Raw genomic sequence first — 24,265 nt, 5'->3', positions numbered from 1 at the left:
TAAAAATGGGTTGTGAGGTCCTTCCACATACACAAACAAATCAGATTCTATACAATGCAGTGTCATTTCAAGATATATATGAAAAAATCTTTTTTCACTCATTTCTAATGCACACCTACTATCGTCTGGCTTGCTATAATTATTCACACCGGTAAAGATTACATTCAGCTGTCTCTTGTAACAGCGGTGATTATTGTTCACATTGGAAATATACGACATACTAGTGTCCGCCTTTATAAGCAGCAGAAGAGCAAAAATTTTTTTTTATTGTGTTGACATTTACTTCATTCTACTTTACCCAAAAACTAAGATCTATATTTCTAACAAGATCGACTGAAAGAAACAGAAAAACGTAATATACTTCTAGTTTGATTTAACTACTGCATTGAAATGCTTTCCTTCTAGAAGCAGTATATAATTATAAGAATGAAGAAAAAAAAAAAATCTAATTACAATGTGCAACATAGTGTTAAGAAAAATCAATTACATGCCGCTAATCTCACAATTTTTAAGGTATTTCACATCACTGAGGTTAATTTTTATGCAGGATAAATAGACTCTTCATGCTCAACAACACAACATTTGTGACGACGTGATATGGCATGTCATACTGACATGAGATGAAATGACTACATTTGCAAGGTGTCATGCAGTAATTTGGCTGTCTTTTAATTATGCTCTGAAACATTTTGGGGGTAATCCATAAAATAACCTAGTGGGTGAAGAAGTTTAAAAGCATTTTTTTTTCATGTCCAACTTAAATTAACATGTTCTCATCTAATGCATGCCATCTGTATGAGATTGGATTGTTGTAGGCTATAAATTACAATAATTATCTGTTTTGTACTTAATATATTTAAATAATTTTCTCTTTCAGAAAAAAACTCATTCACCACACAAGACTTAATTATTTATTAAATTAATAAAGCTTAAAGGTGATGTTCAAAGAAAAATGTGCAAATACCTTACCACTGTTAATTTTATACTGCTGAATTTAGCATTAAATTCGGCAAAAAAAACATATATATAAAGAATTTTTTTTTTTTGTTTTTTGGAAAACCAGAAATGTCTTTGAATCAATGACTGGGTGGAAACCTATCAACCACTTTCTTTAATTGAATTCAACAACTGAACTGTGTAGTGCAATACTCAGAGTCCAAAGTCTATTCTTATTTTCAGTTGAAAAATTGTCCATAATATTAATGTCTACTCAGAAAATAGGTACTTTAAAAATGGCTATATGAGGTGTAATTTAGTGAGCAATATATTTTTATTTTATTTTGAAAGGTTTACAGTAGTATTGTAGTTCTTGAGGCAGGTTTTTATGTCAAATTCATATTTTAAACCTCAGTTTTACACAGAATCAACTATATTTTTACTAATGCTCGTCTTTTTCTCAGTTGTACTGGACACAACAACTCAAGATTGGGACCAATATTAATATTGATGAGTCGACTTCAGACCCTGAATTTGTCAGAACAATTAATATGACAGAAAAGCATAAGGAACATGAGTAAACACAAGTTTATCTCAGAAGAAATGAATCCTTTACAAGTCACTGAAGTTCCAAACATAACGTCTGAGATCAGCTTAGTCTTGTGCACAGTCCATCTACAGTCACTACATTTATGACTCGAACCACTGAGCCCATCAGAGGGTGCAGCTACCACAAAAGATACATGAAAGGCATAACTTCAAGCATCGACGCCACCTCTTTCGCTAAGAATACTTACTAATTTGGCGATGCAATTTATTTATCTAAGACTATTTCATGTTAAAATAAATTGTATTAAACAGATTGTTGGATTAGAATGGGCATCTTAAATCATTTGATTACTTTAAAATCACATAAATGGATTTATATTTATACCTGAAAACACAGACACACTTCCTGTGGTGTAGTTTGTTATGGTCATGGATGGATTCCTGAAATGGCTCACTCCTCATTGTGAATGCAACCTGTGAAGACAGTTCATAGTAGTAACGCGTGTGTGTGTGTGTGTGTGTGTGTGTGTGTGTGTGTGTGTGTGTGTGTGTGTGTGTGTGTCTGCATGTTGCCCTTGGGCAGGCTGTCTTTCTAATGCCACGCAGCTCTTAATGCACAGTGCAAAGGCTAATGGGTAATTAATATGCAATACACACTAATGCGTCTGTATGGATTTGAGTATGCATGCGTGTGTATGTGTACCATTTGAGAATGAGAGGTTAATACGTAATTAATATGCATCACACACTGGCATCCCAGACAATTAGGGATCCAGCGGTGTCCGTGAATGCTTCTTAACAAACGTCCTGTTTAATTGGAAACATTTCACACTAAACATGTTGATTTATTTGCCCGGCTGTCATTTGAAGGGATTAGGAAGGAAGCTATTAGGGCTGAGTCAGAAAGACGTATTAAGGCTGAGCAGTGGGGTGTGGAAATTAAAAGGTAGATGTAAAGACCACCTACCGCGCATCAACATTGGATTTAAAATTATTTGTCTCAGCATTGGCAAGCTGAGGATGCAAATATTGGCTTAGTACTCTGCGCATTGCAATATGAATGCAGCAAAGCTGGTGTAAGTGGAGCCACTTAAACTCTATACAACTTATCTCAAGGATGTGACTCTGGCATTAAGCCATAAGAAGTTCGAAGCATAGCAAGTTAATAATTCAACTTCAGAGGACATCTAGACATTTTTACCTTGCAATATTTATCTAGTGCGTTAATATCCAAAGCATAAGTTGTGAAAGTGCAGCAATTTCAAAATATGTTATCACTTTTTGTCACCATACAAATGCAAACTTCAATTTATTTTAAGATTTTATGGGTATAACATATTGCGTTGCTTAATTTTTCAATACTTTGTGTGTGCTCATCTAAAATCCCAATAATCTAGAGTTTGTTTATACCATGACAAATGCTAAAAACTGCTCATGAATACGTTTGCAAAGCACTTTATATTTTGGGTATGTACCAGTCCTAAAGTCAAGTAAAAGTGATCGACATAAATGAGGATAAAATGAAATGGCTTAAATTGCATTCACTGCACATTACAACTAATCACAACCCTCATTTATGATCATAAAGATTGATGTGAAAGTAAAAATTCAAAAAAAGAAACAAAAAATAGCACGGCTGTGTTTCACTGTGATGCTTATATTGTTAGCCGATAGGATTGTGAAATAATAAACCAGCAGAAGAAACGGTAAATATCCTCTTCCTGTGTTTGTTCAACAGTAAACTACTGGTCTAAGAAACATAAGCAAAGTTTGTGCTGGGCTTTTTTGAGGTTGTGCATGCATGAGGGTTTCATACCTTTATGTATCATTGTTGTCATTCTCTGTTTAGGTGCAGGCCCCTGCATGTGTCCGTATGTTTTTGCCAATGCATGCACATATTTGTGCATGTCACTGTGTGAACGCTAACAAAGACGGATGATAATACAATAATAATACACAATCAAGTCAATGGGGATTTCCTGCCCGTGGAATAACACAGCGGGACATTGTTCAGCACTCATTTATTCTCACAATCAGACATTACGCACAAACAAGGAGGTCAAGTTCCTAATAGTTTTTGAATTTAAAACAATTTAGTAGCTTTATTAAGGTCTAGGCTGAAAGATTAATTATCATCAATAAATGATTATGCCAAATCAGGAATCTCCATTCCCTTAGATCACACTTAATGCAGCTGAAGGCCTGGCCTCTCCAGCAGCCCAAGTCTCCCCTGATAAAAGCAATAAGTCTAAAGTTGCTTCTAATGGCAGATGGGCAACTTCACCAACAGCTGGTCACAGTTTGTGTTGGTGAATATGAGAAGCTGAATGGGAGACTCGTAAGCCCCGAGGAGGAAGATGCAACATCAAACGGTCACTCAGGTTTTGATGTTATTCCTGCAGCTTCATCTGGACTGTTCACTACTGTTAGTTCTGCAGAATTCATAGTGTGAAAATAGCAATCACACTAAAGTGCTGGGGTTAATAAATTTGATTAGGTGAATGAACACCCTATGCACTAGTGGTAGATTACCAAAACTCTCATCACAATGTTTAATGCTACCATAGCAATTTTTTGTTCCCACAATACAGTGCAAGTCTAATTGAAATCCCTCAGCAGAGGCTACCATGTCTCACACACCAGGCAGTTAGAAATATTCGATTTGTCGTTGGTAATCCAGCTGTGACATCTTTTAATTCTCAGACGGATCATCTAAGCAGTATGTTGTAGATCTGAAGACTGTTTCTAACGCTTACTCTGCTTCCTCTAAGCTCTTTGATTTTATCTGCAGCATTATTGCCACCAGTTCTTACACTGCCTGTTCAGCTAACGACACAGGTCAGGAAAGGAGCGCATGAATCAGAGAAGAAATAAAGGTGTCCGTGGTAACCCTGGAGCACCTGTAGAGACCCACTGTTTAAGTGAGAGATTGTCAGCAGGATAACTATTAGTCATACACATTTCAAACATCTAAAATTTATAGAATAGCGGCAAAGGAATAAGTAGTTCCAACTGAAGTCAGAGTCATGTAGGCGACAATAGGCGACAAGAAGGTGTTCTCAATAAAATGTAGCTTTAGGCTACGTTGCAATAGGTTGTAGCAGGAAACTGAGGTCAGACATCAACCGTCACACAATCTCGATAATCAAACTTAATAGTGGCAGCATTTTGTGATGGTGATGCATTTCTTCAGTCGGGTTATGTTTTTGCTACAGGTTTTTGTATCAAGACATTAACACTATTGATCAATATGTCTTCATTCAGTAGAGAAAAATTGACAAAACTTTCAATTTGAAGATATGTAACAGGTAGACAGTCACCCTCAGATTTGGAGTTATATTTGCAGCAAATTATTGTTGCAGGCATCAACCTCAATACAAAACACTAGGTGCATTGTTCTGAAATGAGCAAACAAAAGGAAAAAATATATATAATTCAATGAACACTTTTAAAATTACATGCCATTTGTTTGGTCAAATCTATAACATGCCATTAAAAAATGCAAGGATAGTTTTATAGAGCATTTTATATCAGCAATTTGACCAAAACAAATATGTGATTAGATATTTTTGGATTTTATTAAGCCTATATGTGATCTTAAAGCACAAGATGAAGTTCTATTTCCCAGTTCACCCAGTCATAGCTACTGAGTGGGACTCTGGGGAGAAACAAGCTTTCATAGAAATAACTGGCTGTGCCGAAGTATTTTATTAATAATTTACAAACTTCAGATTCATGTTTTTTTGAGCAGTTTGACAATGTTGTAAGCTCCTATTGAAGGTGTCGTATTTGAGATTTGTAACAGGGTAACCAAGGTGACCAGATAGTTTGACATATGTTCTCATGTTTATTAAGGCCTAATAGGGTTACTTCACATAAGGTCATCAGTAGTAGCCTACAGGGGGGGTTGCAGATCTGAAGGTTGGGGGTAGGGGGCAAAATGGGAGAAGTCAGTTTAACCAACAAGCACTCAGGAAGCACTTTAGTTGTCATGGCAGCATTACCGGGTTCAGATGATGGGATGATGAAGTGGGGGTTGAGAAAAGACCGACCAGAATGCAGGAGCAAAGCAGAAAAATGTTGATTTACAAAATAAGTTACTCAGTTTCAATTTCATGAAATGCCATTAAATTGTTTGGGAGTTTAATAAATTGTGTGTTGTGGGTGGGGGAGTACTAATGATTCCTAAAGCATCAAACGTCCTTTTGGAAATGACAGATGTCAATATAACAAATGTGTCTTTATGTTATGCAAGTGACTGTAACACCAGTGTTACCACAACAACTATAAAACTCACACTGCTGGTGTGAATTGCTTCTTAGCTCCCCTATGATTCCCCATGGACAGAAGCAAGAAGGCTTCCTCGGGTTACCACTTCGCTGAGACAGTTACTGATGGCAGCCCCACCGACGTGACCAGATAGAGTTTGACATATGTCGCAGTGACATCTGACAGGCAGGCAAACAGCTGAACACCATGGGAGTCCCCGGCAGTGAAACAAAGTGTCGTTGAGGGTCGCCCAGCTCCATCCATGAGGCATTTCATGACCACCTCTGAACAAACTGCCTATGGCTATTATTTTATTAGTGAGATATTTTATATTTTAGTCTGAATAATTATGCTTACTGATGATGCCAACTGTTGTCCACAGTTTCAGCAGTAAACCTATAGATTTTCTTACCCTCCCCCACCATGATGTACTGTCTAGCCCAGACATTACTGCCCACATTGTCAAAGTCTTTTTTTCCCCCTCTTTTGTCGCAGAAATTCAGTGCAGCTTGAATTTCAACACCAGAAAGCTGCCAATCCCCGGATTCCTTTCTGTCACTTTTTTGTCTTCAAAGTAAAGCATTCAGCCCATATTCTGTCATTCCAACAATTTGGTCAGTCTTTATTTAATGTTTATAACCTGAACCCAGCCGTTTTGCCATCCCTGCACACTCCTTAAAAGCCCTATTCCATTCATCCATTGTGTCATTTATCTCTTTTTACACCGTTTCACTTAGCTAATGTGCCGTTATTCCATCATTCAGCGAATAACTGGGGGGACGGTTTTATTCAGCATTTGTTATGACAGAAATGTGACTTCATTCTAAACATTTATTTTAGGGTTTGCTGTGTGTTTTATTCGTCGTTTTCAGCCTCAGTGGTATGCAGTTATATGCAGCACTTTGTGTCAGTCATGGTGGCAGTTTGAATAAAGGTGGTATTGTACGGCCATTTTACAACCAACAGGACAAAAACCGCAGCAGAATGTAACTTTTTGAATACTCTAACGTGCATGAAGTGTTCATTGTGTGCTCGTGGTTAAATATACTGCTTTTATTTTTAAAAACATTTGCCTCCATTTTGACGTTTCCGCCTATTAGAAAAAAACCTCCAGAGGTGTGACATTGTAAGCAGACTGCATAGATAATTTAAGCCAGTTTGCTACTATTGCAATTGTCTTCTGAATTTTAATCTTTCGCCCTCCATCCGGTGGTGTTGAAATTATTTTTAAACTTATTGTTTTAATTGACAATTTTGCATGAAAATTGCAAAAGATCTATAGATCTATACAGCACTTAGGAAATAATCAAAATAATTAATTGTTTTCATAAGTTGATTGCATAATCAATGTACATTATTTATTATAATGTTATTAAAATGTGCTTAATAAAGAAAACTAAAATGCCAACTGCAAAAACTCACTTTTACAGAGCATAAAATATACACCATAAAAATATACTGATTCTTTTACAGACCACTGTATTTCTGCATTTGGATTAGAGTAGGATAATGGCTTTGTTAAAGGAGAAAAAGAGACAGATCTTGAAAGGAGGGATGAAAAGACGAGTGAAGTGAGAGGCTGTGGCAAGTGTGAAAGACCGAATGACAGACATGTAGATGGCAGAAACAGAGAAAGTGAGAAAATAATGGATGATAGACCGTCAGTGGCCAAGAAAGTGAGACAAAGACAAGCATACAAAGCAGCAATGAAACAAAAGAGCAAGAAAGACCACTAATGGATAAGTGTTAGAAAAATTACAAAATGGCCAAAAAGTGAAAGGAATTTTAAAAAAGGACATTAAGAACCACCAAGACAGAAAGAAAAAAAATACCAAGTATCAGAAATTTACAGAAAATTCTGTCCAACACAATAGAGTATAACACAAGTGCTCAAAAGAATGTCACATCTGGCACATGCACAACTATAATTAATTTTGAAATAAAGTCAATGGTCAACACTTAATATTTACTGGAAGTCAATTCTTCTGATGAAAGTTTCAGATAGAGCTGTCTAAATCTAACATTCGTATCCTCTTTCATGCTGTGAGCAGCAGCAGATGGGTGCTGCTAGAGAGAATTTGAATGACTGGACTAATTGTTCACTTGAAAACATGAAGATGACTCCAATAACTATCTGGAAACACACTTCCCCTTTTTCTCTCTTCAATACTTGAAAACATCCATTAAACATGCAACAGATCTTTAGAACTTAACTCATATCCCTGTTAACACAGAGTAAAATGTATGCATACTGTGGAGTTTATATATCATTTCAGTAACTCAAAAGCTGAGTCAAGACTTCAGAGGCCATTTTTTCCAGTCAGTTTCTTATTGTTGAATTCTTGAAAAGTTCAACACGTTTCCCCGTTTTCAAAAAAATTGTCAATATTCACATTCATTTAATAAGGGTGGTGTGACACACACTGATGTTTAATAGTTTCTTGTGCCACTTTATAAAATTTAGAAGTTATCGTGGTAAAATCAGTATGAAGGAATTTTATACTGCAGCTTTGAATATTAATGCCACTTTCTGCACAATGGCATAATGCTGAAGCTGTCTGAAAGTTGCGTGGAGTGACAACATACAACATATTGGATATGTTGCCGCTAGCAAGAATGACAGGTGTTGCACACAGTCAGTTTTATCCAATGTAAATGTTTAAAATAAACATTACTGAGGCATGCTGCAGATAGGACACCATATGTGATAGAGGCTTTGAGTTGCCATAGCAACTTGTTAATTAAATGGAGCGTGATAGCTTAAATATAATTGAAATCTCATTTACCCTAATGGTCTACACCACTTTCTTGCTGCCATCACCACATGTACCACCAAATTCAACGTGTTTCTACACAAACCCAACAATCTTCTTTTTTTTTTTTTTTTATTAACAGGATCCCCACATTCTACAGAGACATGAAAACAAAAATGTTAGGATTTATTATTTTCTTCTTTAACTCATCTGTGCCCCTTAATCTACAGAAAACTTAAAACGTCTTCCTGGAAGAAAAGGGAGATTTGCATTCCTAAAGCTGCAGTGACCCATTTTCATTAAACTACAAGCATGTAAGTAACTACCAACTCTAGTAAATATAAAGCAAAAAGAGTTGTGCATGCTTGTGGGGTTCAATAAAAAGCCCTAAAGTACTACTGTATAGTAAAGCCTTATTCTAAATCTCTTCAAGCGGACTTAAGTCCACACAAACTAATCTAGTGGAATGGTGGTAGTTTGGCCTACACAATTATTATTATCTATAAACTGTTCCAAGTACAAAAACTAAAAAATAATAATAAACTAAATTACAGACCAGATAGGAAGGAAAATAAAGGAAGAGGGGAGGAGAACATGTAAGAAAAAAGGAGATAGAATACATCATCAATAATGTCTTGAAAATGGTAATTGGTGCTTCACTTTCTACTAGTTAGAGAATGTGATGACTTAGAATTGTGTGTCTAGGCAAGTCTGTCAGCTGGCCAGAATAAGTGTATTTATTTGTACACGTCTCAGTCTTTTTTCATTCTGATTTATTTTAATGCACATTATGCACAGTTTCGACCTTGGATTGACCAGCTTTGGAGAACCCCTACAGCATGACAGTCAATGCTTGGGTTAGTTCAGATTTCTCCTCAAAGAAACATATGTTAAACACCAATGAAATATAAAATCATCCTGATCTTCATTTCCCATGAAAAGCAACATGGAAAATGTTGCCTGATGGAATATGAAGAAAATTCTGCTACCCATAATGGCAAACACCACTTTCATGGCAATTTCTAAATGAAAGTAGAGATCAGATAACTTGGGAGGGCTAAGGGGGCAATTGATGAGGTATTAATCAAAATATTCCTCTTTTTTAAAAGTTGCATTTTGCAGCTAGGGATCCAAAAGCAATAATTTAGGCCATCACATAAAACTGATTCTTCAAAAGCTCACTGCAATTTATGTTTCACACAGTTTTTAGTTGGTGCAAAAAGATTTCTCTGGAATATAAATTTCTCCATGGCATTCAGACCTTCCACGGGTTGCATGAGAATAGTGACTGCAAATCATAACACTGAGTAATTCAAAGAAAGAGAAGAAGACAACTACAGATAGAGAAAACAAATAACAGCAGCCAGGGAAACCCATGGAAATGGCAGTTAAGGATGGAGCAGGGAATGCTTGGGCACAAGTCAAGGCAGAACAGTGGCTTTAAGAGAGCAGCAAAGTGCTGCAGGGCTCAAGGGAATGCCCTGCACTAAGCGAAGGAGAAACACTGACACTCACACACACACACGCACGCGCACACACACACACACACACACCCCCGCATACATAAAGTAAGAACACACTTACTAAAAGAACAAGCTGATCTGTGCACACGCTTGAGCACATAGCACTAAAAATAAACATGACAGTGGATATGAAAATAAAACAGGATGGAGACAGCCATGAAAACAAACACTGGAAGGTAGAACAGTGATGGGGGGGGGTGGGACTAAAATTTTATGAAAATCTTCAAAAATGACTCAAAAATTTTTTATTTTTTTTAGGATTCCCTTAATGAGCAAAATGACAATTTTAGCAATTAACTGACGCATTTTACCTTGACAAGAACCGCTGTTTTCCTCAAACCCTGGTTTGCAGACACACTTCCCAATGGGCACCAGCCATTCGCCTTCTGTGCTGCAGTGCATCCGTGGCGGCTCATATAAGGGCACCGAGTTATTGACGCAGCGGCCCACCACCTCAACCAACTGCGACGCCTCCGATGCCGGGATGGTGTCCGAAAATTCTGCCAGGCTTTTCACCAAGAACGGGCAGCGTTTGTAGAAAACCCGCACAGATACCAATGCAATGCAGGCCCCCAAATCCTGAAAGGCCAAATAGAAACCTTTCCGGGACAAAGGACCTAAATCCCGGACTTCAGTGTTGAGCTTCATGACGCGGTCCCCCAGGTCCAGTTCGGTAAAGCTCTCGTCGGCTGCTATGGTGTCAATTTTGATGTATCTGCTCTCCTTCAACACCCTGTCTTCCTCTTCAGTTATGCCAACACCGTCCCTCATCCTGCCATCCTCCATGTCATCCTCATCGCCATCCGTTTCATAGTAGTACATGTTAAAAGTCTCCTTGCAGGTCCCGACCCCACCAGGCAGGCTGTTGCAGTCTCTAAGCGTAAACTTGAGTTCGATGTACACTCGCTGGGCACCCTCAGTCAGGATCCAGTTGGTGTGGAGCCAGTTGTTCTGGTTCTGCTCCATCACTCGGCAGACTTGGTAGGTGTGGATGGGGGCATAGTCTTCGTCTACTTCCCCGATCTCTTCCCACTGAAGTATAAAAAGCAAAACAAAGCAGAATATTAAGGAAACAAATGAAAACTCCTTGAAGTCAACCAAATTTTGCCAAGCCGCCCCAAGATTTCCTGACATTTCATGGTCAGAATTTATAGGTATTTTGAAAGTAAATGTACACTTGTGACTTTTAAATACACCCAGTCCTAGTACTGTCAGCACAAAGAACAAATAAAAACATTACACAGTCATAGATGTAACATGTTTTGTTTCAATTGTCTGTGAATACATTTGTAACAATAAATGTTACATAATCTCATGCAATGCAGACCCTTCACCTGCACGGATCAAGATTCCCTCACCTCAGGATGGCAAATGCTTGAAGACGCTGACATAAGCTGGATTTATTTTTCAGCTAATAGTTTTGGAATACTTCAGGGTAAAAAGGAGCTACCATATGTTGCAGTCAAACAAGTGCTATATTGATGAGTGTTATATTGATACTGTGCCCACTTATACATCAAATACATTATTTCAAAGTATTGTGAGGTATTTGCTTGTATAATGTGGACATTTTACACTTTTTAAATAAACTATAATTGATGATTGTTGGAACTTCACATCTAATCTATATGTACAGTTATAAGCACTAGAAGTGTATATAACTCCATTTCAGAGTATATTTGCCTATATTCCTACATAGAGCCTTAATGGTAAAATAGTTTTAATATCAATCCCGATGATGTACTATAATGGAAACATGGTATTTGATGGTACTCCATATGAAGCAGCAACAGCAATTTTCCTTTTATATCTTTCCGTCCATCACTTACTGTTCAAATAAAAAGAGGATTGTGTTCAAAGATATATATGAATTTACAGTGAGGGAGAAAAGGCACTTTAACATATAAAAAGGTGCCCTTGTAATTTAATTTATTATTGCTCCAAAAGTGAGTGTGAGTCAATTCCTGCCTGTGTGTGCATATATGCAAATTATTCTGCAAGTATTCATGTGTGCTTGTATATCTGCATCACTACTAGCGTGCCTCAGACAGCAGCATTAATTTCCTCTGAGGGTCTCCCGGGATGTGGCTATTATCTGCGTCACTAGCACTCTCCCATGGCTAATACAGGCGCTTCATCATGTCTCTGTAATATGGCCAGAGGGACGAAACTATGATCTGGTGTTATAGTTTAATAGCCTATATTAATCAATCCTTGCTGTAGCCGATCTGAAACCTTCTGTCTGTATCTTTCCTCTCCGTCTTGTTCGCCATCTGTCTGATTTCCAGCTCGCACTGCACCGGTTGAGTCTTTTGTTTTCTGGCTACCATTAATCAGCTGCTCAAGCATTTCTCCGGGTAATTGATTCACTTAGGCATTTCTGTGTTGCTAAATTCACACGCTTTCAAGAAGGCATTCATAATGTCTGCATAAGCATTTCTGTCTTGAAAAATAACTTTTTCCATCATTGAGAGGCCGATAAATTTGACAGTTTAGCAGACAAATCTGGACCACTTTAGAATACAAGACTGGACGAGCATTAATTTATTACATTGGTGGGGGGGTCTACTTAAGTATGATGGCAAAAAGAAAATTGTATGCACGGGTGTGAGACCCCCCGTTTCTTCCTGACTTTAGCCCAGTTAGTCCCACTGCAGACATAAGCCTCTTACTGGTTAGATCACACAGATCCACCAGCCAGCCTTGAGCTTTGCACAGCTTAAAACACAATCCACACACACTTACACACAGTTAGCGGGCTACCCGTTATTATTGGCATCTCAGCAGGGTATTGAACAGATGACCTTCTATCATTTTTTTGCCTATAGCCAAAGGGGTTCAGTATCTATGAATATCCATGAATGTCATTACAGAAAGTCTTCAGAATCTTCAGTGTAGATTCTGGTTATAAAACTAAGTATAAACTAAAGTGCAAATATTTGCTTTAAAATAGACAAAATTTATTGAGTCACTTAAATGACTATATTTTAATACTCTAAAAAGTTTGACTTTGAATGTATTCCTATGACTGCACATGTTTCAGAGATAATTGTAAAGTATGAGGAGAATTATTGTGGCCTCACAACTTTATGCTTAATTTAGTAGAGGAAGAAAAGATTGAAAAGAAAGAAACAAAAACATGGTGTTACACAAAAAAGCTTAAAAATACAGTAAACAAAATTAGGTTAGCACAATTTTGTGGATGGATGAATTTCTGATCATCAAGAAATGGCTAATGGAGAAACAAGCAGATCCAGAGTCCTACGTAAATATGTGGATGCAATATTGCATCTCACAGTTAATAATGCAAGAGCTCTGAGCATTACACACATTTCCACCTGTCTCTGAGATTAACTTAAATCCCTTTTTTAGTTATCCTGACAGAGTTTTTATGATGGGAATTTGACTTGATGGACTTTAAGATTTTCAGCTTAGAATGTTTATGAGGAGCTTGTCTGCCTTCAAATCAAACTGAGGGCAGATATATATATATATATATATATATATATATATATATATACTAAATGAACACAGAAAAAAAAAAAAGTTGAACTCAGTCCGAAAGAAAGATCAAAAAGCAGATTTATGGATGTGGTGAAAGAGAACATGAAGTTAGTTAGTGTGAGGGTAGAGGATACAGAGGGTAGGATTAAATGGAGACAGATGATTCGCTGTGGAAACCCCTGAAGGGAAAAGTTGAATGAACAGAAGGAAAAGATGCAGTTGAACTCAGAAATGACAAAAAGATTTTTAGATAAGTCTCTTTTTTTCCCCTCCCATACTAGTTGGAGACACCAGGAAAACATTGTAAAAAAAAAAAGAAAAGGGGGGGGGGTGCCTTGCAGAGAAAGGGTCTTGTTGCTCATTTATTAAAGGAAATGTCCTGGGAATATTTTTACATGGTTATTATTTATGGGAATAATAAATTACTGAACTGACTACATGCATCCGTGTAAGAGTTTACAGTTCTGAGGGGGAAAGGGAAGGCACAGTCCTTATTGTAAATTTAAGCAGCAATGGTAGTAATAGCAGCTTGGATTCTATGCTGCATCAGCAACAATCCTTTTATCACGGGGACATGGTTCAAAGGACAGTGCAGCTTACGTAAGATAGTGCTATAAAACAAATAAATAAAAAATTAAATCAAATAATTTTAAATATCCCACACAAGAACATGTGATTAAATATGTGTGATATATCTTATTCAAAAACTTTTCCACAACTAACTTTTAAAATAAAAAAGTTGCTTTTTTGTCAAAGCAGAATGAGACTAAGTAAAATGCCTATCATTGGTCAGTTCAACAGGCATGATAGTGACTATTCAAATTCAGATAAGCATAGTAAATATAAATAATGTTTATAGAAAACAGATCAAAATATATTATCATTTCTAGTTTTACAAGAGAAACTCAGTCTCTGATTAAAGACCATGTTAAGGTTAATTTGCAGTTTGTTATCACTGCAATAATCCCATTAATTTTGCTACTTTTTGCATAAATGGGATTCTAAAGGTTTGAAAGCTGAGGCCATGATCCACATGTAGACTTGTAGGAAGAAGGTTTTGATTAAAAAAAAAAACATTTTGGGAAAGCCTGCTGTGGCAGACGTATATTTGATTACGCAATCAATGGGCGTATTTAATAACTAAAAACTCTGCATGAAACAATGAAACAAAACCTAATGAGCAACATACGTGCTTTGCAAAAACTGGAAGCCATAACATTTAGATTCTTATTAAATTCAAGACAAAATGTATTAAATATGGTCAAACCGACTTCATTTTCTTGTAGCCAAACACAACAATGCACCTCTTTCTTGCTCTCCATTAGAAGCAGTCTGCATGGGGGCTAGGGTCATCAGATGTCACACACACAAAGACTTGCACACAGCACGACACGACCAGCTAATATAGCATGTCAGGACCACCAATGGAGTTAACTTTGTGCTGATGAAGAAAAAGCCTTTACAAAGCAGTTCATTTGATAAAAGTCCATCACATTTTGAAGGCTTGCTTGGCAAAAAGTTTTTCATTTGCAGCTGTCAATAAAAGCTTGGTTACTCAGAAACTATGGGATTTGATGTGGGCATTTGTCTTTTTTTTCATTCCTAATTACACCTAATTACATCTGAAGGAATAGCACAGTATTGCTATAGTATGTCATAAAGGTAAAATTATGCTTTAATTTAACCAAGTTCTAAAAGCCAATAGTATAACTGCCAGTGGTGATAAAGGGTCTAAATATATAACAATAACCTTCCGTATTGCCTCCTTTTGTACTTCGTACTTATTCCCCCCCCACCACGATCCCTCCACACTGCGAACACAACAGTCCCTATAGGCATCCCTGCAGAGCCTCATTAGTGTGTGTGTTGAGTTTTTCTTACTTTAAGATGTGTGGCTGTGCAACACTTCCATCAGAAGACCCCCTGTGGCTGCGCTGAGTGCTCTCCCAGCTTTAATTCTATAAAGCCGCCTGCAACTTATTATTACCACCCATTACCGTTGACCATCGTGACACTGTAATAGAACTGTTCCTTTGGCTCCTTACGCAAACAACACCTCACCTCGCCTTTTTCTATTTCCGTCCGCGTTCCATTCATCCCTCGTCTCGTGTCATTTCACTGCTTTTTTAATTTGAGTCATGTCTGTCATCAGTTCCCTTTTGTGCCCCCCTGCATTCTCTGTTTTAATTATCAGATCTTAAGTCTAACCTAGAAACACTATTCAAAAGGTTTTCTTCACCTCCACCCTTTTAAGACTTGTCGTCCAACATTTTTTTCAGTCCTTACATTTTTTTTTTTTTTTTTTTACATTTCCCTTAAATACTTTGTGTTATATACCATGCCAATCTCTGCCATTTCTACATCATTGTGTGTTGTTTTTTTATTTCCTGTAGCTCTAAACCGTATCCTCAGACCTACTGAAATACCCCAAGACAAAAACATACAAGAACCTAATGAGATCTCATGGCGGGAGATCAACTTAAATTAAAAACAGAATGACATTTCTCACTAAAATGCAGCCTCTCTCATATAGGTCAAGGGTGACCAGTACTGTTTATTTTTTATATTTATAGATGATACAGCTGATAAGGATGACAACAAGCTGCTGCCGAAGAATTTAAAGACCATTTTTGGTACTAGGGGAAAAAAATTAATTGTTCCAGATGAGACAGAAACTTTTTACAGGAATTTGTAAATATTACAACAAACTGTCTGCCAACACAACAAGCACTACTGTGGAGCTTTATATTGACTGTAAGAGGCTATTTCATTCAAATATACAATAAGGAATGGCTGCTGTGAAAAAATGGCTTCAAAATAAAAACCCACAAATTTTAAATGGCTACACCAAAACTGTATAAAATGCAGGCTAATTGCCATGTTGGTGGTAACCTGCATCACAGTGCTGTTCCAAACACATAGCTTGATCAGACCCAGAGATTTTTAAAACAGTTTAGATTAATCAAACTGTGATTCTATTTGTTAAAGCACACATAAGTATTTTTGTTGGGTTTTTTTTGGCATTGTGACCACCTCAATTCCTGTGCAGATTGTATGCCTGTGCATACAATCTGCAATATCCAGAGTCATCAAACATAGGCACAATTGTTTTCTAGCTTCTATAGATTCCTTCTAAGAGTTTGCTTTGTCGTTTTTTAAACAAAAAGGGGAATCCTTAGCTTAAAATACTGCATATGGTGTTTTTCCATCTTTTGCGAGCATCTCTTGAAAGTGAAAACAATAACCGGGAAGATAAATCTGGAAAAAAAATAAAAAATAAAATAAAAAATATTCACCCTTTTTAAGATGGTCGAAAAGATGGTCGCTTTCTCAACAGTGACACACAGCTGGTGGTTGTGACATTCGCCAACGTTTTGCACATGTTCCCGGCGTCTGCCTGGTTTGTACCGTGTGCTCAGCATATTTTATGCTTGCCTGTCCTCATCTCTGCTCAATTAAGCACACTGAATCAGTGGAGGCGCTGGATGAAACAGACCTTTATGACTAGATGTTCAGTCAAGGAAAGCACAGATTACATCAATTTAGAGTGAATTTTGCCTCTTTTGCCTGTCTTGCACGGCTAAACTGACGGGCAAAGGAGGGCGAAATGATTCACCGATTATCTCACAATGACATCAGATGGATAGCATAGATGCTGCTTAAGGAACATGGAGACACTCTAAAGGAATACACAGAAGGAAATAGACTAGCTTGCTTAGATACTTCATGAATAGTGTGGAATGTGTGCATTAAATGTGACTAACCATTTGTCAAGCTTGTTAAGTAAAAGGCTGTGAACCTTGCCTTCCAGCAGTCAGAGTTGTGAAACACTGCCTCTTCATTCTGTGATAGTAAGATTAAACATTAGCTGAAGCAAATCTGTGCAAAGATTGCCTCATTAGGTGACATTGTGGCATAAGAGAACATTTTTAGAGATTTGTTTTTCCAAGCATTAATCTCAATATTAGTGGTCAGCTTTAGTTTTTGAAGCTTGTATTAAAAGACAATCTATGCCTCTCCCATCATCTGTCAGCCAACCGTCATGTTTTTCCATTCTTCTGGTGAAGGTTTAATGTCAAACCTGATGTGAACTAAGCCTACAAAGCACATTTCATCAGCCTCCTTTTGTCACAGCTACATTCAGAGTCTGCCTTGTTGCAGGGCCTTTTACAAACCCATCAGCCATCACCTATTGATGTTTAGATATAGAGTGAAATGGTTTGGGGATTCACTGGACTGATGGGTTACATGGGAATCAAACTGACCACAAATATAATCTATATTGCGAGATAAAAATTTGTATGCTGCCTCAAACAAAGAATTAAAACCTTTCTGGTTTTAATTTAACCTTAGTAGACAGGTATCTGAAGGAACGCAATCATGAAAAGATCATTTCCATTTTTTTTTTATTATTAACATTCGGGCAATTGATGACAAACTTGATCCTATAGTCCAACTGGGTTATAAATCAGAGAAAGTTCATCAGTTAAAGCAGTACATAGCTAAAAATCTAATCTATTATCATCACCAATGTGACTCTTCAATAAAAGGTGCTTTCATAATCTTGTTTGTCCACTCTAATTATAATTCCTTTTGTCTATTCATTTTTTTATTGTTGTTGCTTTGGTCTTGGCAAGCCTCATCTGTTAGACAACCAAGCAATTCCCTTGCATGACAATCTATGTGCAGAGCTCAGATGGAGATGTATTTTTATAACATTGGTGATAAGATCATACCAAAGCAGGGGATGAGTTTAAAGCTGCCAGACTCTGTAAAGTAGAATTGAAGTGATAAAAAAGTTTTGGTGCCACTTTGACAACTATTTCAGCCAAGACTGGAAGTGTGAACACGGACATTTGTTTGTGGAGGGGGAGTGGGCTACAGATGGGATACGAACACGAAAGATAAACTGCAATGGCCAACTCCAACTATGTGCCGTAACACACCAAAGAGGGATTATTACTCTGTTGGCGAGACGTGTTGGAAAATATAACCCCTTGAAATTGTTAGGGTTTACATGTTTTGTATTTGTCTTGGGTTATTTGAGGCATATTTAAACATGTTTTATATTTTTAGAAGGTGATAAAAGTCACATTGTTTATACATTTACAGAAAGAACTTTTTTTTTTTTACTTTGTTTGCACCCCCTTTTTATAACACAAATTAAATAGACGACAACCTAATATACATCTTAAGACATAGATAAACGCGACGAGATAATGTGAATTTCATTAGGAGATTTCAATACGTCTTAGGTCTCATTTCCTCTCCGTCTGCCCTCAAGTTATTTATGTAGCTTTCAATGTTAGAAACACACACACACACACACGCACGCACGCACACACTTAACATAATCACTTCCTTATTATGATTGCACCTATGTCTGCTTTTTCAGCATTATCTTTCCCATCTACATAGTGTACAGCCTCAAAGTGAGCCGTGATTTGAATATCAAGAGGGGAGATAAAACAGCTCGGTCAGCACTATTGGTCCGCTCCTGCTTTAAACAAGCAAAAGCTACGACTGTGGCTAATTTTTCACATGTTTCAAATGGAAATGCTACATAATCGCTCTAAACCAAATACAATTTTCTTTTTCTGGTTGGGTAATTCTGTTCCAAGCAACCTGTCAATTTTGAAGGTAATATTTCTCCAAGCACCACTTCTTCATTTAAAAACACTATATTATAATGTAATGTGAAATCACATTTTTTTTACCACTCTAGTAACTCATTCTCTAATTGGTCTTCACTTTGGGAATACTTGGAGATGGATATTCAACTTCTGGCTTGAGAATAATCTATTCCACGGTGACTTTCAATATCTTATTCATGAATTCAATTTAGCCTAATAATGAAGTAAGGGTTTCCAGAAATTTAATGACCTTTAACCTCGACAAAGCAAATGAAGCACTTAAAATTTATAATGAAATGGGAAGTAGTTCTAGGTATGCTTTGGAATACCATGAAACTGAGAAACTACTTTTAGCTCATGACTTGAAGGTCACTGCTGAAGAAAATCAGCAGTGACCTACCAAATAAATATCCCGAAATAATACATAACAAAATTTTGGCTTCATGCAGACCCATGAGCTTCTTTAGAAATAATAGCATGCTTTGTGAAAACCAGAAATAATTATGTCTTCTGCACTTCATTTCAAGATAGAACAGTAAATATTAAGTTGAGTAAAATTGGACTTATGAAAAATGTATTTTATGCCTCTGGAATAATTTTACTCACCCCATTCTTTGGATAAGCCACCCAACCAAGGTCTCCCATCACGGAGCGAGAATCCAGCAGGTTCACTTTGTTCAAGAAGAGAGAGAAAAAAATAACCCAAACATAAGTCTTAAATGTATGTGGGGGGGAAAAAACAACAAAAACTTCAAGAACTGCAAATATATATATTTTTTGTTATTATATTTAAACATTCTGGCATTAAATGAGACACTCGCATGTTATCCAATGCAGACATGCACTTATAATCAGTTCTAATAGGATAAAATGTTTTGTTGGCATGTCTTTTAAAAAAAATACATACATTTTCCACAAGGAGGAAACTTGTTTCAAAAACTCAGTTGATGAAGGTTGAGGTCTGCTGCTGCTGAATCAGATGCCGAGTACTGGGCAGATTTGAAAGCTACACACCATATCAAACTATATTCACAATATCAGTGTTTGTGATGCTCCAACTGCAAATAATTTACATACTTGTTAGACTGTCATATTTGAGTTCTGCATTAATTTTCTGGATGTTGATCATATATTTAGCTGGTTGTAGTTCAATCCCAGTATCCTCCTTTCACATGCCAATGTCCCTTTGACTCTTAACCCCAAGTTGTATCTTCATCTATGAGTTTGTGTGAGTGTAATTAGATGAATACGCTTAATGTAAAAAAAATTAAGTGGACAGGATGACTGGGAACATGCTCTTTAAGTTCAGTCTATCTGAAGGCAACAAGTTTAGATTAATCAAACTGTGATTCTATTTGTTAAAGCACACATAAAATAAGGTTTTTTTTCTTTTCTTTTTTTTTTTTGGCATTGTGACCACCTCACAATTGCACAGGCATACAATCTGCAATATCCAGAGTGGTCAAACATAGGCAGAATTGTTTTCTAGCTTCTATAAATTCCTTTTAAGAGTTTGCTTTGGCCTTTTTTAAATGAAAAGGGGGATCCTTATCCTTATCCTTGTCTTGTCTTATCCTTGTCTATCTGAAGGCAACAAGTTTTTTCAAAACGTAATCTCTCAGAGAGAGGTTGAGAAATCATACGCAGAAATAGAAATAAGTATTGAGACCTTATAGATTTCTGCAACTTATTCTGTCATCAACAGTATTGTAACCGCATGTTTTTCTAATATTATTAAGCATTGGTAGTTTAACATGCAAGTTTTCTAATAGATTAAACTTTGATTGAAAAGCAATGCTTTAGCAAAAACATGCAAATAAAAAGAAATATGCAGCTATTCTTTCAAGCAGACCAACAGTTTTGATTCAAAACTCCAAATTTTAATTCAAATACAGTTATTCAAACATGTCTATCATCAAACCTTCTTAGCTCAGTCACTCAGATGAGAGTTGTCGAGTGCGACTACTTGACCGGTAGCAGCTGTACAGCCTCTTATCTCCACTACCTGCACAGCCTGAATGCATCTTCTGCAGCAAACTTACTCAAGGTCTTGGCAAAAATAGCATCTGACTGTGGTGACCATGACCTCATAGTGGGAGGTTTTAAATGCACTTTGCTAGACTTCGAAAGTCAAAGTGAGTATGTCATCCAGCTGTAACTTGTCTTTGCTGGCTGGTGGGTATGGCTCAGCGCACATTAACGAACAGACAGGTCTCGCTGTAAACACACTGGCTGTGGGAGAAACAGGCAGGTGTAAAGCCTTAAGTGACTTTGACAAGAGCTGGAGCCTTTTTTTCCAGATGACTGGGTCAGGACAAACTCTCAGCAGCAGTTTAACGAGTCCCTCATAAATTACAGACAGATGATGAATGGCTTTTCTGGCGGCTCCAGACTTTGTCTCTGTTCACCGCAGATTGTAGGGTCATAAAACCAACCCATGTTCTGAAGTTTGCTGTGCTTTATCTGTTCTATGATAATGTTTGTGCTATCCAGCCATAAAAGTTCTGTCATCTACACTCAGATATGTGATGAATTGAAGCAGCTTAAAACCGACATGTGCTGAAATGTACCAGGTTCTCTCTCTTAAGTGGTTTAAAGACTTTTTTCCCCCCTAAATCCCTTTGTCATGTTTGAAACTTAAATATGCATTAGTGTGATTGTAAAACTTTAAAGAGTGGGGCTGCAACTATTAATGTAAAAAGCAGCACTTATTGCAAAAAATGAATAACTACATGAAACTTTATTGTTGACATGGTGGCAATAAATATATTCAAATGCAATAAACAGGAAGTGGTGGGGTCAGGAATTACTATTGTCTGCCAGCAGGTTGTATACAAACTGTGTGCAAAGCACAATGGTCCTTCCACAGAGCAAGAGGTTGAGGTGTTTAAACACCCTAAATTTGTCATTTTTATACAACAAAGGCAACAAATACCATCTTATGCTTGTTACAATGTTAGCAGCAGTGGCAAGTAAACAAATAACATGGAAGTTGCCACTCAATCTGCTTGAGGGTTTTTGTTCCTTTAACTTCTTCTAAGGAATCTGGTTTATCTCTGCTCTGCTCTTGTTTAAAATCTGAAATACTCAGACTGGTTAAACCTTGACTGAATTTTTCTAAAATAAACTAAAGGGATGTAATGAGATCTCACCACACAAGTTTCCATGGTATGAATTGCCAGGATTTTTTTTTTTTTCGTTAAAGGAGCACGCTTTCTATTCATTGTCAATGTGTAACTATTTTTGGTGAAGAAAATGCAATCATTATTATTATGGGCCCCAGATAGGACACCATATGCTTTAAGCTGGGATTTAGATATCCAAGTTTCAGACTATATGATAGGGAAGTTGGACACTATTTTGATGTAAAAAAAAAAAAAAAAGGTTTTCAATTACCTTGATGTAGACTAATAAACTAAAAAAAGAAATTGGAATGACATTTGAATATATTGTATTTGTAAAAACACAAATAAAATGCATATTTGGCAATATGACAATCTTAGAGTTAAGCATAGCAATGGGCTATATAGACATATAAGCTAAAATAAAGCTTGTTAATGAAAAAATAGAGCAAACACATTTTGCTATTTGTTCCGCAGCTTCCATGCTTGACCCCAGGCACTCGCGTTTCATCAGTCTCAACAAACACCACGGTCTTAAAAATGTTAAAATTTCAAAACTCTTGACATTTTCCCTCCTACTGCTCCTACAATTTAAAGTCCTTTTTTATTTAAAAGTGGTCTCAGTCTGGAACCAAGTTGCTCCACACTCCCATTGCTCCCATTACCTGTTTAAACGTCACTCTTATTTTTCTTGTTTGTAAGAAAGAGTGCACACTTATAGTTTTCAATTCAGCAGCCGAATTCAAGACTATGTCACTGAACTGCAAAAGATTACTTTTCCAGCTTGGAAAAGCATGCTGTGACAATTAAGGCAGCGCCACCCATTATTGTTGTTGGAGTGTTTAGCTTTTCCAAAAGTAAAGCATGCCGAGCCAATAGCTCAGATAATTAGCCAGCTATTGACTAACTCCATGAACAACAAAACAGCCAAATGTGATGATACTCTGTGCAAACAGCCAGTTTGATTTCTAACTTATGCTTTTAGGACTTATGCTTTTATTCTAAACTTATGCTTTTTATTCTAAAAGCATAAGTCCTATCTGGGGCCCATAATAATAAAAAAAGCATACGTTTTTAATTCTAAAAGCTTTTATTCTAAAAGCTGTGCTTTTAGAATAAAAGCATAAGCTAAGCGTCAACTAAAACAATCTATTGTTTTAGTTGACATTTGTGATTGCAATAAAATGTTATGTTTTACTTATATGAATGTCAAGTAAAAAAAAATATTTAAAAGGAACTTTCATAGATACAGTCCGACTTTCAGCTTTTCTCAACTAATAAATGTTATAAACATTCCTGTATATGTGATAATCAGCATAAAACTCAAGCAGCAGCATTTTAATAACTGTCATAAAGAAATATAAAGTGTTTAGATCATGTATGCATTACTTTTTTTTTTAAACCAAAAGGTGAACCCTGCATAACATTAGAAATATGACATTGTGATAAGTTTGTGGATATCGTATAGACAATATTGATAATGATTAACCTGCATTTTTCTGTATAGTCTACACTTTGGTAGTTAATTCACCTTGGTCTCAAAGACGTCTCAAAACTCAGTGAAAGTTTATCCAAATAGAATGACGCAAGTTGAAGTTATGAAATATTATAGTCTTCCTAATTTTGCATTCAAGAAGACCTTTGCGATTAATATTTTGCTCAGCTCTAAATGATGCTAAGAAACAGTGGTGTTTTACTCAAGGTTGTGATGCCATGAGAATCTCTTATGGGCTCCAAGCTACTTGGCCCTCTTGTTGGTCTACATGCCAAATTAAATGGATTCAGTTTTTCCCCCAGAGAAATTAAAGTAAAGGCTAATCACAAAACTGTTTTAAAGAATCTGTAAATTTAGAGTAACACGGTTCAGGTTTACTAAAGTACGGAAATTATTCCGGATGGAGAATTTGAGCTAATAATGAAAAAAACAACAAAAAACATATTTTTAAATGTATAAACAATTCACAGTGGAAATTGTA

The 24,265-nt window shown here is 36.6% G+C and overlaps 1 protein-coding gene across 1 annotated transcript in view; it reads right to left on the bottom strand.

Moving 5' to 3' along the window:
* The window catches only part of epha5 (EPH receptor A5), a 68,656-nt gene that overhangs the window by 36,717 nt on the left and 7,674 nt on the right, over window positions 1-24,265 (bottom strand). Inside the window, exons 2-3 of the mRNA XM_008423865.3 lie at window positions 19,774-19,838; window positions 10,342-11,062 (exon numbers count right to left, since the gene is read on the bottom strand). Of these exons, the coding sequence (XP_008422087.1) occupies window positions 10,342-11,062; window positions 19,774-19,838 (786 nt within the window). The remainder of the gene's footprint in view (window positions 1-10,341; window positions 11,063-19,773; window positions 19,839-24,265) is intronic.

Source organism: Poecilia reticulata, chromosome 12 (genome assembly GCF_904066995.2).
Source record: "Poecilia reticulata chromosome 12, P_reticulata-male-v2, whole genome shotgun sequence".
NCBI classification, from domain to species: domain Eukaryota; kingdom Metazoa; phylum Chordata; class Actinopteri; order Cyprinodontiformes; family Poeciliidae; genus Poecilia; species Poecilia reticulata.
The sequence above is the reverse complement of the archived record's forward strand: the minus strand, read 5'-3'. Positions and strand labels throughout refer to the sequence as shown.